Raw genomic sequence first — 16,707 nt, forward strand, 5'->3', positions numbered from 1 at the left:
GCTCTGCGGGTGGAGGTCGGTGCTGGAGGCTCCATTATTCTCTATGTGGAGTGCGGCTCTGCGGGTGGAGGTCGGTGCTGGAGGCTCCATTATTCTCTATGTGGAGTGCGGGTGGAGGTCGGTGCTGGAGGCTCCATTATTCTCTATGTGGAGTGTGGCTCTGCGGGTGGAGGTCGGTGCTGGAGGCTCCATTATTCTCTATGTGGAGTGCGGGTGAAGGTCGGTGCTGAAGGCTCCATTATTCTCTATGTGGAGTGTGGCTCTGCGGGTGGAGGTCGGTGCTGGAGGCTCCATTATTCTCTATGTGGAGTGCGGCTCTGCGGGTGGAGGTCGGTGCTGGAGGCTCCATTATTCTCTATGTGGAGTGCGGGTGGAGGTCGGTGCTGGAGGCTCCATTATTCTCTGTGGAGTGTGGCTCTGCGGGTGGAGGTCGGTGCTGGAGGCTCCATTATTCTCTATGTGGAGTGCGGGTGGAGGTCGGTGCTGGAGGCTCCATTATTCTCTATGTGGAGTGTGGCTCTGCGGGTGGAGGTCGGTGCTGGAGGCTCCATTATTCTCTATTTGGAGTGCGGCTCTGCGGGTGGAGGTCGGTGCTGGAGGCTCCATTATTCTCTATGTGGAGTGCGGCTCTGCGGGTGGAGGTCGGTGCTGGAGGCTCCATTATTCTCTATGTGGAGTGCGGCTCTGCGGGTGGAGGTCGGTGCTGGAGGCTCCATTATTCTCTATGTGGAGTGCGGGTGGAGGTCGGTGCTGGAGGCTCCATTATTCTCTATGTGGAGTGTGGCTCTGCGGGTGGAGGTCGGTGCTGGAGGCTCCATTATTCTCTATGTGGAGTGCGGCTCTGCGGGTGGAGGTCGGTGCTGGAGGCTCCATTATTCTCTATGTTGAGTGCGGCTCTGCGGGTGGAGGTCGGTGCTGGAGGCTCCATTATTCTCTGTGGAGTGTGGCTCTGCGGGTGTAGGTTGGGGCTGGAGGCTCCATTATTCTCTGTGGAGTGTGGCTCTGCGGGTGTAGGTTGGGGCTGGAGGCTCCATTATTCTCTGTGGAGTGTGGCTCTGCGGGTGGAGGTCGGTGCTGGAGGCTCCGTTATTCTCTATGTGGAGTGCGGGTGGAGGTCGGTGCTGGAGGCTCCATTATTCTCTATGTGGAGTGTGGCTCTGCGGGTGGAGGTCGGTGCTGGAGGCTCCGTTATTCTCTATGTGGAGTGCGGCTCTGCGGGTGGAGGTCGGTGCTGGAGGCTCCATTATTCTCTATGTGGAGTGTGGCTCTGCGGGTGGAGGTCGGTGCTGGAGGCTCCATTATTGTCCATGTGGAGTGCGGCTCTGCGGTGGAGGGATGTGTAGATTCCCCATTACTGGTGCATTAATACTAGGAATATATTGCACATGAGATATCGCAGCCAATTCCCTGGAAACACAGAATTAGAAATGATTCTTTCTCCCCAGTTTCTATAGAACTTAATACATTCCTGATTCCGGAGAGTAATAGAAATACGGCAGAAAACAGGAAGAAAGTTCAGAGAAGAAGCTTCATAGAAAGACATTGAAGTTACAGACACCTTTTAACCCTTTAGGAGAAAGTGATTCCAGCACTTTACCAAGTAAAGACCCCAATATCCACAGGTGTCCCCTCTAATTGGGGGGAAACTATCACCTCTAATAATCCTCGGACAGTTCTGACAAACACGGAAAAGTGCCCCTTTATGGAGGTGACAGAAAGTCTGTTTAGTCACTTTAGCTTCATAGCATCAACTCTAATCCAATGGGGAGAGAGCGATTTACTCTGAAGATTCGCAAATTGTGGGGTTGTTATAAATGTTATATTATTATTTATTTGTATAGCAACATTGACTCCATGGTGCTGTACATAAGAAGGGGTTACATAGAAATTACAGATATCACTTACAGTAAGCAAACTAACAATGACAGACTGATAGAGGGGCGAGGTCCCTGCCCTTGCGGACTTACATTCTACAGGATGGTGTGGAAGGAGACAGTAGGTTGGGGGGTTGCAGCAGCTCCGGTGTTGGTGAGGTGCTAGTGGTGAGGAGGCAGCGGGGTCATTGCAGGCTGTAAGCGTGATGTAATTTATTGTGATAGATGAGGTAAGGAATAACTGTGAGATGGAGGAAAGATAGTTAATTCGGTTTTGTCCACCTTGAGTTTGAGGAAGCGAGAGGAGAAGGATATGGCTGATAGACACTCTGGGATTCTGGACAGCATATAGGTGACGTCTGGGCCAGAGAGGTAGATCTGAATGTCATCAGCATAAAGGTGGTACTGGAATCCATGGAACTTTATGAGTTGTCCCAGGCCAAGTGTAAAGATTGAGAAGAGTAGGGGTCCTAGAACAGAGCCTTGGGGGACTCCAACAGAGAGGGTGGGATGAGGAGGTAGTGTTGGGAGTGGGAGACCCTGAATGTGCTGTTGGAAAGGTATGATGAGATCCAGGATAGGGCAAAGTCTTTGATGCCAAAAGAGGAGAGGATCTGTAAAATGATGGGATGGGGTCTAGTGCACAAGTCTTGAGGTGTAAATAGGAGAGAAGACAATTAAGCTGGCCTTCAGTGATGTTGGAGAGGGAGGTTATGGGGAAGGGCATTGGTCTGGTATACAAAGGGGTTGTGGTGGTTGAACAATAAAGACTTGCCTTGTTTGGTCGATCTTATTTTTGAAGTGTGTGGCAAAGTCCCCAGCAGAGATAAAGGAGGTTGGAGGGGGCAGCAGCGGTGGACGAAGGAGAGAGTTAAAAGTTTTGAATAACCATTTCAATGACATTCAGTGCCTGGTCCATAAGTAGAGGGACACTATTTTAGGACAGCAGGGAAGCCTCTCATCCAGGATTTAACTCCTATGTGCTGCAGTACTACAAGGGCAGGGTTTTTTTGTGACGGAAACATGTTATTCTAATAGTATGGTGTTCGATTCTTGGCCCCCAAACACAGTATAATGTTCCCACAGTATCGAAATTCCCCAATTTTTTTTTTTTTTTTTTTTTTGGGGGGGGGGGGGGGGCGGGAGATGGACATAAAAAAAAACAAAAAAAACACGTCATTTCCACAAGGAAAAAAACACATTGCTTGCAGATATTGGCATCAAATATCTCCTGTCTTGAACTTCTGAAGATAAAAGCTTTTATAAAAGCCTTAAACTTCTGTGTGTGAATCAGATTACATTCTGGGGAAGACGGGAAACCTTCATATAGACGGCCAGTGGTGATGGAGTCTGTGACCGACTGTGGCCAAATATGTTTCTAGATCTGTTTTAGAAGATGAAGATGTCGTCTTCATCATGAAGTAGTTATTTCTCCTGTCATGTGTAATGATTATCTCCTGCAGTATTGCTAATGCCGATTCCAGTGTCTGTAAATGTGACGAGAATTAGCGTTATGGAAGATGAGTCTATGAGAAACGTGTTCAGCTGCCGACTACGAGGAAGAAACTGCTTGTTGTCTGTGGCCTAAATATATAGATTCTCTTAGAAGATGTCAGGGAAAAACGCAGTATGTTGTAAAATAATACAAATACCATTGCTGCTTGGGTCCCCACCAGTCTCTGTATTTCATGGTCAGTCTTAACGAACTTGTGATTCCTAGAGCTAATCAGTTGCTGATGCAGTGAGCAACATAACCAGTGATTAGGAGCATGGAGGAGATGTCTTAAGGCCCCGTCACACATAGCGACGCTGCAGCGATACCGACAACGATCCGGATCACTGCAGCGTCGCTGTTTGATCGCTGGAGAGCTGTCACACAGACAGCTCTCCAGCGACCAACGATCCCCAGGTCCCCGGTAACCAGGGTAAACATCGGGTAACTAAGCGCAGGGCCGCGCTTAGTAACCCGATGTTTACCCTGGTTACCATCGTTAAAGTAAAAAAAAAACAAACGCTACATACTTACCTACCGCTGTCTGTCCCCGGCGCTCTGCTTCTCTGGTCTGGCTGTGAGCACAGCGGCCGGAAAGCAGAGCGGCTGCCCGGCGCTCACAGCCAGACCAGAGAAGCAGAGCGCCGAGGACAGACAGCGATAGGTAAGTATGTAGCGTTTGTTTTTTTACTTTTAGGATGGTAACCAGGGTAAACATCGGGTTACTAAGCTCGGCCCTGCGCTTAGTTACCCGATGTTTACCCTGGTTACCAGCGAAGATATCGCTGAATCGGCGTCACACACGCCGATTCAGCGATGTCAGCGGGACCTCAACGATCAAAAAATGGCCCAGGCCATTCCGACACGACCAGCGATCTCACAGCAGGGGCCTGATCGCTGGTACGTGTCACACATAGCGAGATCGCTACTGAGATCGCTGTTGCGTCACAAAACTTGTGACTCAGCAGCGATCTCGCTATGTGTGATGGGGCCTTAAGGGCTCATGCTCACCTGCGAGAAACTCAGATGAGTCTCGCATATTAATACCCGGCGCTACTGCCGGCACTCAGATCGGAGCGTGCGGCCGCATAGGAATACATGCATCCTCACGCTCCGCTCCTGAGTGCCAGCAGCAGCGCCGGGTATTGACGTGTGAGACTCATCCGAGTTTCTCGCAGGTGAGTATGAGCCCTTGGTCAGCAACTCAACATGTGTTCTAGTCCCATACAAGACTAAAGAATACAACATCTACACGTTCTATCTCTTCATATGTTTCTCTTATTATCTCCAGTAATTGTATTATTACAGGATTTTTAAGATGTTACATCGGCTCATGTTCTCATTCAGGGCTCTACAATATTGGATCCTCTCAGTGAAGATCTATATAAGAGAATCTTTTTGACTTGCCCATCAAGAATGGATATCGACAGAGACAAGATGGCGGAGAGGATATTACACCTCACCCTAGAGATCCTCTTCCGGCTTACTGGAGAGGTGAGAGATTCAGATGACGTCACATTACGTCATTCTTGTCTATGGGAATAACAGCTGGACAGAACTGGAGAAGTGAGGACTCTAGAGATGTCCGTAGTGAGATTTATTAATGTCTCTTCATTACCAGGATTACACAGTAGTGAAGAAGACCTCTAGTGAGCAATGTCAAGACCCTGTGTCTGAGGATAGGGGAAGACCCCTGAGCCCAATCACGGGACCTCCACCTCACACCCTGATACATGAAGACATCAATGACCAGAAGATCCTAGAACTCATCTACAAGATGATTGAGCTGCTGACTGGAGAGGTGACACTGCTGGGAATAATGGGACATTAAACAGTAATGCTATGAAGGGATCGGGGGATGATGGTATCATTGTATGTGTCAGGTTCCTATAAGGTGTCAGGATGTCGCCGTCTATTTCTCCATGGAGGAGTGGGAATATTTAGAAGGACACAAAGATCTGTACAAGGACGTCATGATGGAGGTTTCCCAGACACTCGCATCTCTAGGTAATAGACAGGACTAAATACATACGGACTATAATTATGTATGTTATGACTGATTTCAGTACCTGTATTTGTTTCCTCCAGATCAATACAGTAAGAGGACATCACCAGAGAGATGTCCCCGTCCTCTTCTTCCACAGGATTGTAAACAAGAAGATCCCAATGTTCCTCAGGATCATCAGGTAGATGGAGAGAAGTTGTCATGAGATCTCCCCTATGATGTGTAGACGGCTGTGAAGGTCTTGTGTTCAGTCTTGTCTTATCTACAAGTATTCCATGTTTTATACTTGTGTAATGAGAACGGTGGAAATTGCAGGATTAGAGCTGATCATAGATGGGACTTCTCCATCTGTCTGTGACTGTTTTCAGGGTGAAGATCTGACCCATATTAATACTATAGCAACATATGTGAGGGGTGATGAGGGGCGTAAAGAGAAGATTCCTAGATTTGATTACCCAGGTGAGTAGTGACCACTAAATGCAGAGAAATCACAGATTCTTCTCACTCACCGGCTGTGGCTGCATTATCGGTGGTGTAGTCCGGCTGTATTACAATCGTGTGATCACCATTTTGCCTTTAGACCGCAACATTCTCTTCCATTTGGAAATGTTACAATTAGGCTGCCGTCACACTAGCAGTATTTGGTCAGTATTTTACATCAGTATTTTTAGCCAAAACCAGGAGTGGAACAATTAGAGGAAAAGTATAATAGAAACATATGCACCACTTCTGTATTTATCACCCACTCCTGGTTTTGGCTTACACATACTGATGTAAAATACTGACCAAATACTGATAGTGTGACTGCAGCCTCACTTTGTGAAATTGTGAAATCCTTTTCAATAGAACTTACAACAAGGATTCACCTACCCCCTTGAATTGGAAGATGCTGACTCTTACCTGCCCAGATCTGTAAACTACAAATGCAAATGACGCTGTACGTAGAATGCACTGACAAGTTAGAATATAACTTGAAGGAAAATATTATAATGGGCCTGTAAGAGAAAGTGGAGGGTAATGATGCTGTTGGCTTCCTTGAACTCTGATATCTTGTTGGATGAATCTCCCTTCTCTCCCTTCTGTGCTGCTGAATGTGCTCATATGGTCCCTACAAGTTGAAGTTCAGTCTTTCTGGTGTCAACTTTGCTTTTATGATCAACAACATTAAATGTGCAGTGAGGGCCAAGTGTGAATTCTGTACAATAACAACAGATATTTTGCTCCAGCATACTATGTGTTGGGAGGGCTGCATTAAAGTTACAGATGTGGGCACCCATAGTGTGGGTGGGAGGGTGCCCACCATATCTCTACCTGCAGAGCTGTCACCGGCATATGTACTGAGAGGACCTGGGATGATGTCACAGTCAGGTGATCATCACATGCTCTGGTAAGGAAAGGGTGAATCAAACACCCGAAAACCCCGCCCCTGTGGCTGAAAATTGTTCCCTCCAAATTCAGGTGACAGAGTCCCTTTTAAAAAGCTTGACTTGAGTCAGTGTGGGTTGTGGTTTTTGGAGAGATCAAGTCTCCAAATGGCAGCTCCAGGTGGAGCTGCATACACCTGGTGGTCTGAGCAGGCACATACCTCAGACAAGTGGACTTTGTCTTATGTTATCTTTTTTTTTTTTTTTTTGTTCACTGTTATGCCAGAAGGCTCTGTTTATTTTGCTAAACGCTGCTATGGTCTATGCTGTCCAGACCAAACCAGCAGGTGATCTACTACAAGAAACGTTCCTGTGTCTACCTTGGGAAGCAGCTGAGTGTGTCATCCCCTCTCAGTGGTTTGGGCACACAGCAAAGCTCAGAAGCAAGGTGGAAATTTCACTTTGTTGGTGGACTGGTTTATTGAAGGCATGTTGCTTTTCAAGAGCTTTTGAGCCACTAATAATGTGGAAACCTCTGTTTTCCACTGACTGGGGATGACTGGGGACTTGTTTTTTGTGAAATGAATAGAAGTTTTTATTGGTATTATGTTTGTCTACATAATATTTCTTTGTGGCTTTTTATTCCATATTTGAGAGGCAGAATGAACAAACAATTTAAGACCACGCTCTACTGTTTCAAGCTATGAGATTTTCTATACAGACAGTTTAAGTAAAAATGTTAAATGAAATTCAAAGACATTTTATTCAAAAATAATAATTGTTTTATATCTTGGCAGATGACTATACCAGGAGATCAGAGGGACAACTTATATCTACAATTTTTAAATCAGATAATCTTGATATCCCACAGGATGCAATTGATGTGAATACCATTACTCCAGATATAGCATCATCCCTTCACAGCAAAGATCTGTTATCTGATCCTTTGAAACAGGTCCTATCTCCTGATTCACTACCGACTACTAAGGAAAATCAAAGTCACAAAATAATCATTAAAAATGTAAATACTCCTAAATCAAAGAAGCCATGTTCATATTCAGAATATAGAAACCAGTTTCCCATTGACAAGTCTTTTCTTAAACATCAAAAAATTCACTCAGCAGAGAAAAGATTTTCTTGTTCCAAGTGTGTGAAATGTTTTAAGCTCAAGTCACGTCTTGTAAGACACCAAAGAACCCACACAGAGGAGAAGCCTTTTTCTTGTTCAGAATGTGGAAAATGTTTTACGCAGAAATCAGACTTAGTTAAGCACCAGAGAACCCACACAGGGGAAAAGCCTTTTTTATGTCCAGAATGTGGGAAATGTTTTAACCAGAAATGCCATCTTGTTTCTCACCAAAGAACCCACACAGGGAAGAAGCCGTTTTCATGTTCAGAATGTAGGAAATGTTATACCCGGAAAGCACATCTTGATAGCCACCTGAGAACTCACACAGGGGAGAAGCCTTTTTCCTGTTCGGAATGTGGGAAATATTTTAGCCAAAAATGGAATCTTGTTGTACACCAAAGTTGTCACACAGGGGAGAAGCCTTTTTCCTGTTCAGAATGTGGGAAATGTTTTAATCAGAAATCAGATTTAGTTAGGCACCAGAGAACCCACTCAGGGGAGAGGCCTTTTTCCTGTTCAGAATGTTGGAAATGTTTTAATCAGAAGTCAGCTTTGGTTAACCACCAGAGAACCCACACAGGGGAGAAGCCTTTTTCCTGTCCAGAATGTGGGAAATGTTTTAACAAGAAATTCAATGTTGTTATACACCAAAGAAGTCACATAGGGAAGAAGCCTTTTTCGTCTTCATAATGTATTTCTTAAAGGGGATTTCCATTACTAGGACAACCTCTTTGTCATTCTTCATGTTTGGCCTATTTCAAATAAAAAAAAAAACTCATACTCACTTTTCCTATCGCCACGACAGCACCCACAACGAGAGAGGGGATCCGCCCACCTTCCGGACAGGAACCTACAGGTTAAAAAGGGGCGGTCCCCCTCGCCCTCCAGTTTGGGTTCCTGTCCGGACGGCGGGAGCCTACAGGTCGTTTCACCTACCCGGGTCCGCCAAGCCTCTGTGCGGTGTCCAGGTGAGAACGGCAGAGTCGGGGGCCCGGAAGCAGCGTCGGGGGAAGTTCTGTGTCCAGCTTCCCCCCTCGTCTGGCAAGGAGCGGCTGAACGCCGAGGTGGCGTTCCCAGAGGAAGGCACGCCGCCCTGGGTCGTCCACACGCGCGCGACACTGCGGGAGCAGGTCGGCGCTTATGACCCGGAAGTGAGCTAACGACTTCCGGAGGAGGCCGGGAGGAGGAGCGCGGGACCTTTGAAAAGAAGGCAGCGCTTGGTGAGTGGTGTGCGGCGATATGTCTTCCACAGGAGACGCCGAACACCGAAAAGGAGAGCAGCAAAGGAGCAGCAGCAGATCTCAGAGTGGAGATGTGGCACGCGGGCAGCAGGATCCTGGCACGCCACATCGCACCTCACCCCCTCAGAAACCGGTACTCTAATTTCATCAGCAGTGGTGAGTGTTATATCTGAGCCACTGGCTGATACAATTGTCTTCTATACTATGTTTTATTGTAGGGGAAGAAGGTCTCAAAATCCAAACATAAGCAGTGTGCATTATGCATGGAACCACTACCTGACACCTATGTAAAGAGATTATGTCAGACGTGTATATGCCGCACGTTAGAGGAAGAGGCCCCCCTTCGTGTATCGGATTTGAGGGAAGTAATCAGGGAAGAGATAAAATCTTCTCTTAAATCTAAACGGCATGAGAAAATTAGTATGGATATGGTATCCGATTCCAGCCCTTCATTGCAAGAGGGCGAGTGCTCGGAGAGTTCATCACCATCCTCCTCAGATGAGGAAGGAAGGCCTTGCTTTGCCACAGATAATATGGAGGCTTTAATTAAGGCAGTCCGTGCGACGATGGGTGTAGCTGAGAGTAAAGAGCCTAAGACAACCCAGGAAATCATGTTCGCAGGGCTGAGCCAGAGAAGTCGCAAAGCTTTCCCGGTAGTAGAGACCATTAAAGATCTGGTCAAACGGGAGTGGGACAAACTGGATAAAGGGTTCTTACCTTCGGCCGCAAAAAGAAGGTACCCCTTTGAAGATGACACCTTATCCCAGTGGATGAAGATCCCAAAAATAGATGCGGCAGTAGCCTTTACCTCGAAAACAGGCTCGCTACCATTGGAGGATGTAGGACTCCTTAAAGATCCTTCAGACAGGAAGGCTGACATGCTCCTTAAGAAGGTGTGGGAAGCATCATCTGGAGCCTTTAAGCCCGCAATCGCAGGCACCTGTACGGCAAGATCAGTTATGGTCTGGGTAACTCAGCTGGAGGAGCAGCTTAAAGCAAAAGTACCCAGGGATAAATTGTTAAACTCCCTGTCTCAGATCAGGGAAGGAGCGGCTTATCTAGCGGATGCATCGATTGATTCCCTGAAATTGGCTGCAAGATCGGCGGGTCTCTCAAACGCAGCCCGACGGGCACTTTGGCTGAAGCCCTGGAAGGGGGATGCTCAGGCAAAAGCTAAATTGTGCTCCATTCCATGTAGGGGTGAGTACCTATTCGGCCCGGTGCTGGATGACATCCTGGCAAAGGCAGAAGACAGAAAGAAGGGATTCCCTAAAACATTTAATCCCACTTTTAGGAATGCCTTCCGGAGACGCATGCCCTTCAGAAGATTCCAGTCAGACCAGCAGGGAAATAATCGCGACTGGGAAACATCGGATCAAAAGAAGAAAGGTGGATACTATAAGAACCCTCCATCTTTCTCAAGACGTAGACGTAATTACAGATAATACTGATCTACCAGTAGGGGGAAGACTAAAGTTCTTCTCAGAAAAATGGGAAAAGATTACTTCTAGTGCCTGGATAATGGGGGTGGTTGAGTCAGGATTAAAATTAGAATTTTTGAGAACTCCACCAAATCATTTTGTGATAACATCACTGGACACGCCGGCCCAACAACAGGCCTTAGAATTAGAGATCCAACAATTGCTTACAAAGCGGGTTATTGAAGAAGTACCAAAACATCAGGAGAAGACGGGCTTTTATTCTCCGCTATTCTTAATCTCTAAACCTGATGGGTCCTTTAGGACTATCATAAATTTACGTAAATTGAATAGATATCTTCAGTACCACGCTTTTAAGATGGAATCCATTAAGTCAACAACTAAGCTTTTGTTTCCTAGGTGCTACATGTCGGTCTTGGATCTAAAAGATGCGTACTACCATCTTCCAGTTCACAGAAATCACCAGCAATTCCTCAGGATGGCAGTATGGGTAAACCATCAGATTAAACATTTCCAATATTTGGCAATGCCCTTTGGCCTATCCATGGCACCTAGAATTTTTACTAAAGTTATCTCGGAAGTAATGGCCCATATTAGGGAAAAGGAAACCCTTGTAGTGCCCTATCTAGATGATTTTTTGATAATCGGAAATTCAATTGCTCAGTGTACATGTAGGGTAAATGCCATAATATCATCCCTACAGGAACTCGGGTGGATAGTCAACTGGGAAAAATCAAAACTAGAACCCACAAGACGTCAGATCTTTCTAGGAGTTCTGCTAGACTCAGAAGACCAGTCATCCTTCCTACCAGAAGAGAAGAAGCAGAAGATTATCCAAAGAATCAGGGCTGTAAGGAAAATTCCAAACTTAAGTTTAAGAGACGCAATGTCTCTACTAGGATCTTTAACTGCGTGTATATCGGCAGTGAGATGGGCTCAGGTTCACACTCGAATGCTTCAATACGAGGTTCTTCAAGCGGAGAAAGATCTTCATGGTGCTCTGAGCAGAAAATTCGATCTATCACCCGCCACTCTTCACGATCTAAGATGGTGGCTCGATCTGGCACATCTGTCAAAAGGGGTTCTCTGGACCATCACTCCGAACAATGTAATTACAACAGATGCCAGTCCGTTTGGTTGGGGAGCCCATATGGAGGACATTCTGACCCAAGGGCAATGGTCGATTCAAGAATCCCAGTATTCCTCAAATCTAAGAGAGCTTGTGGCAGTCAAACAGGCTCTTCTTTGCTTACTACCATCCCTGAGGAATGCACATGTACAGATACAAACAGACAATATGACTGTGGTAGCCTATATCAATCATCAGGGGGGGACAAGATCTCGATCCCTAATGACCACTACAGCACAGATATTGTCTCTGGCCGAGAATCGCTTACAATCCCTGTCGGCAGTTCATATAAAAGGAGAACTCAATATAGAGGCGGACTATCTCAGTCGCCATTCCCTTCGTCAGGGAGAGTGGTCCCTAGACCAACAGGTATTCGATCAAATAGTCGATCTGTGGGGTTTAATAGACCTATTTGCTACGAGAAAGAACAGGAAGGTCAGGAGGTTCGCATCCTTACACATGGCAGACCAACCATTCATAGTGGATTCCCTTCGTGTCCGTTGGGACTTCCAGCTGGCTTATGCCTTTCCTCCTATGTGCCTGATTCCGATAGTTCTCAGGAAGATTCGGGAAGAAGGAGCCAGAGTGATCCTAATCGCCCTCTTCTGGCCCAGGAGGCCTTGGTTCTCTCTCCTCAGAACGATGTCAGTGACGGATCCCTGGGTGTTGCCAGTGGTTCCGGAGCTCCTTTCTCAAGGTCCGTTTCGTCATCCAAATTTGGAGACTCTTCACTTAACGGCTTGGAACTTGAGAGGGAGCTTCTGAAGGAGAGGGGGTTCTCCAATGCTTTAATTACTACCTTATTGAAAAGCAGAAAGGAGATTACTACAAAGATCTATACAAAAATTTGGAAAAAATTCCTTATGTTTCATCAGCAACCATTAGGAGATAAGGCTCCGATTTCAGCTATTCTAGAATTCCTTCAGAAAGGCTGGGAATTGGGTTTAGCAGTCAACACTCTGAGAGTTCATGTTTCAGCCTTGGGGGCTCTGTATAACAGTGATATAGCTGGTAATAGATGGGTTGCTAGGTTTATTAAGGCATGTCAGCGTTCGAACCCAATCCATATTGTAAGAATACCCCCTTGGGATTTAAATTTGGTACTTGAGGCATTGACTGAACCTCCGTTCGAGCCATTAGACTCTATTTCTATAAAAAATTTAACCTTAAAAACAGCTCTACTCTTAGCCTTAACATCTGCCAGGAGGGTCAGTGATATACATGCGTTATCAGTAGATCCTCCCTATCTAATAATTCTCCAGGATAAGATTGTCCTAAAACCCGATCCTGCATATTTGCCAAAAGTAGCAACTATATTTCATAGAAGTCAGGAGATTTATTTACCATCTTTCTATGAAAATCCAGGTTCAGAAGAGGAGAAAAAATATCATACTCTAGATGTAAAGAGGGCGATATTAGAATACCTGGACAGGACACAAAGCTGGAGACAGAGTAGGGCTCTGTTTGTTTCTTTCCAGAATCAGAAAAAAGGTTCTGGGGTCACGAAGAACTCTATCGCTAGATGGATTAGAGAAGCGATATGTCTTGCCTATTCTGCCAGGGGAGTAACACCACCAGAAGGCATCAGGGCGCACTCCACTCGGGCCATGGCATCATCCTGGGCGGAGAAGGCAGATGTCCCCATTGAAATGATATGTAAGGCGGCAACTTGGTCATCACCTTCCACCTTTTATAAGCACTATCGCCTTGATCTATCAGCTAATTCCAGCTTACAATTTGGCTGTTCAGTACTTAGTGCTGTAGTCCCTCCCAGTTAAATAGTCTTTGAAAGTCTCTCGTTGTGGGTGCTGTCGTGGCGATAGGAAAACCGGTTTTTACGTACCGGTAATAGGATTTTACAGAGTCCACGACAGCACCCATACATTCCCCCCCCCCTGCATTTAGTTACTTATTCCTGCACTCTGTTGGAAGGTGTGCCTTAAAGATCACTCTTTAGAGGTGGTGGTATTTAGTATTGTTTAAGATAATATTATCATGTACTGATTCATTGGCGGTATCCCTTGTACTCTGGAACACAAACTGGAGGGCGAGGGGGACCGCCCCTTTTTAACCTGTAGGTTCCTGTCCGGAAGGTGGGCGGATCCCCTCTCTCGTTGTGGGTGCTGTCGTGGACTCTGTAAAATCCTATTACCGGTACGTAAAAACCGGTTTCTGTGCCAGCGCTGTTCCAGTGATCTTGGCACTTATGTTGCCGGGGCTCATGTGAGGTTGTTGCATAACACAAGCACTGCACCCAATCAGCGCTGGCTTCTTTGTTCCTATCTACAGATGTATTGAACATCAACAGAAAGCCAAGGCTGTGGCTGCTCTCTGAATTGGGCTACTTTCACACATGAGGTTTTTGCCATGAGGCAGGATCCGTTGAATTTAAAAAAAAAAAACGGATCCGCCGCAAAATGTGAAACTGTTGCGACGGATCCGTTTTTTTTTTGCTGGATCTGATTTTGTTTGTTTTTTTATTTATTTGAACCAGGGATATAATAATAATAATAATAATAATCTTTATTTTTATATAGCGCTAACATATTCCGCAGCGCTTTACAGTTTATACACATTATCATCACTGTCCCCGTTGGGGCTCACAATCTAGAATCCCTATCAGTATGTCTTTGGAATGTGGGAGGAAACCGGAGTGCCCGGAGGAAACCCACGCAAACACGGAGAGAACATACAAACTCTTTGCAGATGTTGTCCTGGGTGGGATTAGAACCCAGGACCCCAGCGCTGCAAGGCTGCAGTGCTAACCACTGAGCTACCGTGCTGCCCAGGGATAGGCTTTGGATTTCGTTTTCCGTGAGAGAGAGCGATTCCAGAATGGAAAATGCATGATTTGTTTTTTTGTTTTTTTTTTAACACAAACAGGATACGGTTGCAGGGTTCGATAATTTCGCCTCACATTTCATACGTTTTTCGCCAGATCAGTCGCTGTGCGGTTTTCTGCCGGACAGAAAAAAAGTTCCTCTGGATGCTTTCTCTGGCTGCCGGAAAACTAATTTTGGACGGATCTAGCAAAAAAAGGATAAAACATTAGGCCATCAGGTGCAATCCGGCGCTAATACAACTGTCTGAGAAAACAACGGATCCATTTTTTTAAAAAATTCGCCGGATTATACTTGATGTGTGAAAGTAACCTTACTCTTATTGTTTGAGATGTCCAATAGTGGAGACAGTGAACTAAATTTAAGAACGCTTTTGCTTTCGAAACGCGTTTGGTATTCTATTAGTTTAAATACATTTTTCCTACATGTTTCAACCAAGAAGGAAACAATAACTTTTGTATTTGACTAAATTTAAATTTTCAAAAAATAAAGAATTCATCATTTTAAACATGTCTTGAAATTATGGAGTAGAAGCTGGATAAATCTTTTCCTTTCCAGTGAGAAGGGTTTGTCTAAGAAGTAGACATCCCTTTAAACATCAAAAATCCCACACGGAGAGAAACCATTATCATACCTAGAGTGTGAAAATAAATTACTGGAAAATCTTATTTTGTTGATCATCAAAAATAACTCAGACTGGGAGACACTACATATGTTTTTGTACAATTTGTCAGTAACAGATAGTCGTGTAATTACTAGGGATGAGCGAACGTGCTCGGTGATACTCGGATATCACTTGAGTATCTGGGTGCTTGGAAATACTCGGTGCGCATTAGCTGTTGCTCGGATCTGAAATTTGAATAACCATCCGGCATGTTTGGTGTCTGCTACACAGCCAATAAACATGCCGGGGTTGCTTGCCAGTCACTGTAATGCCGTAGCCATTTTGGTAGTGGCATTACTGTTATTGGCTGGCTGTATTATATAATCGGGGGTTATAAAAGAACAGGCACCGCCACGCTCGGCACACTGACGCCATTGCACAGCTCAGAGACAGTTCTTGTGTGTGCACAGTATAACGAATCGGAGTCCTTTGGTGTTGAAGCTGATCCACCATATTAAAACTGTGTACACACGATGCGGAATTACTGCGGATCCGCAGCGGATTTTTCCTTGCAGAAACGCTGCAGTTCTGCACAGTGATTTACAGTACAATGTAAATCAATAGAAAAAAAAATGCTGTGCTAATGCTGCGGAAAATCCGCATGAAAACCTCTGCGGAACAAAAGAAGTAGCATGCAACTTCTTTTGTGTGGAGCTGCAGCGTTTCTGACCCCTTCCATAAAAGAAATCTGCAAGGGTAAAAAACGTAGAAAATCCGCACTTGCGTTTTCTGCCAGGAAATGCGGATTTTGTGCGGAAAATTCTGCACCCTAATCCACAACGTGTGCACATAGCCTAACAGTCCTTGTAAGGGTTTATCTTGTGCTTTGTTGCTTTTTTCAGATACATTCTGTATTTAACCTAGCGAGGGACAGTTGCATGAGCAGGGGGAGTGGCTATATACAGTCTCTAGGCAGGGCTTAGTGCTTTGCAGTACGTTGTTAAATTTTTGGGGGGTGAAATAACAGACTATAGTGTTAGCCATAGTGTATTACGTGCTTTGTGGTGCATCCCGGTGGCATATAACACTCCAAATAAGCATTCAGAATTTTTTCTTGATTGAATTTGTCATTCAAACACTTTTACGTGCTTTGTGTTAAGTTATGGTGATATTAACCCCCGGAACTTTTTTCGTTTTTTTGCTCCCCTTCTTTCCAGAACCATAACTTTTTTTTTTTATTTTATAAGTGGCCATGTGAGAGCTTGTTTTTTCTACTTTTGAACGGCACCATTGTTTTTACCATGTTGTATACTAGAAAACGGAAAAAAAATTCCAAGTGCAGTGAAATTGCAAAAACAATGTGCAATCCCACATTTTTTGTTTTGCTTTTTTACTAGGTTCACTAAGTGCTAAAACTGACCTGCTTTTATGATTCTTCAGGTTATTATGAGTTCATAAATAATTAAATAAATAAGGCAGCACACTGCAGCGCTAGAACATGCGAACTTGAAATACGAAATTTGAACTGCATTACTGCACTAGAAATATGAAAAATGAGAGCGTTTAGCGCATAAAAATGGCCAATTTCAT

The 16,707-nt window shown here is 45.1% G+C and overlaps 1 protein-coding gene across 1 annotated transcript; it reads left to right on the plus strand.

The window, feature by feature from the left end:
- The first annotated feature begins 1,501 nt into the window (after nucleotides 1-1,501).
- LOC138663686 (oocyte zinc finger protein XlCOF22-like) lies at nucleotides 1,502-8,668 on the plus strand. Its single transcript, XM_069749981.1, has 7 exons — nucleotides 1,502-1,622; nucleotides 4,714-4,860; nucleotides 4,988-5,167; nucleotides 5,250-5,373; nucleotides 5,455-5,552; nucleotides 5,740-5,830; nucleotides 7,533-8,668. The coding sequence occupies exons 2-7, from the start codon at nucleotides 4,783-4,785 to the stop codon at nucleotides 8,552-8,554; spliced, it is 1,593 nt and encodes a 530-aa protein (XP_069606082.1). The 5' UTR covers nucleotides 1,502-1,622; nucleotides 4,714-4,782; the 3' UTR covers nucleotides 8,555-8,668.
- The last annotated feature ends 8,039 nt before the right edge of the window (nucleotides 8,669-16,707 follow it).

This window comes from Ranitomeya imitator, chromosome 2 (assembly GCF_032444005.1).
Source record: "Ranitomeya imitator isolate aRanImi1 chromosome 2, aRanImi1.pri, whole genome shotgun sequence".
Taxonomy (NCBI): Eukaryota; Metazoa; Chordata; class Amphibia; order Anura; family Dendrobatidae; genus Ranitomeya; species Ranitomeya imitator.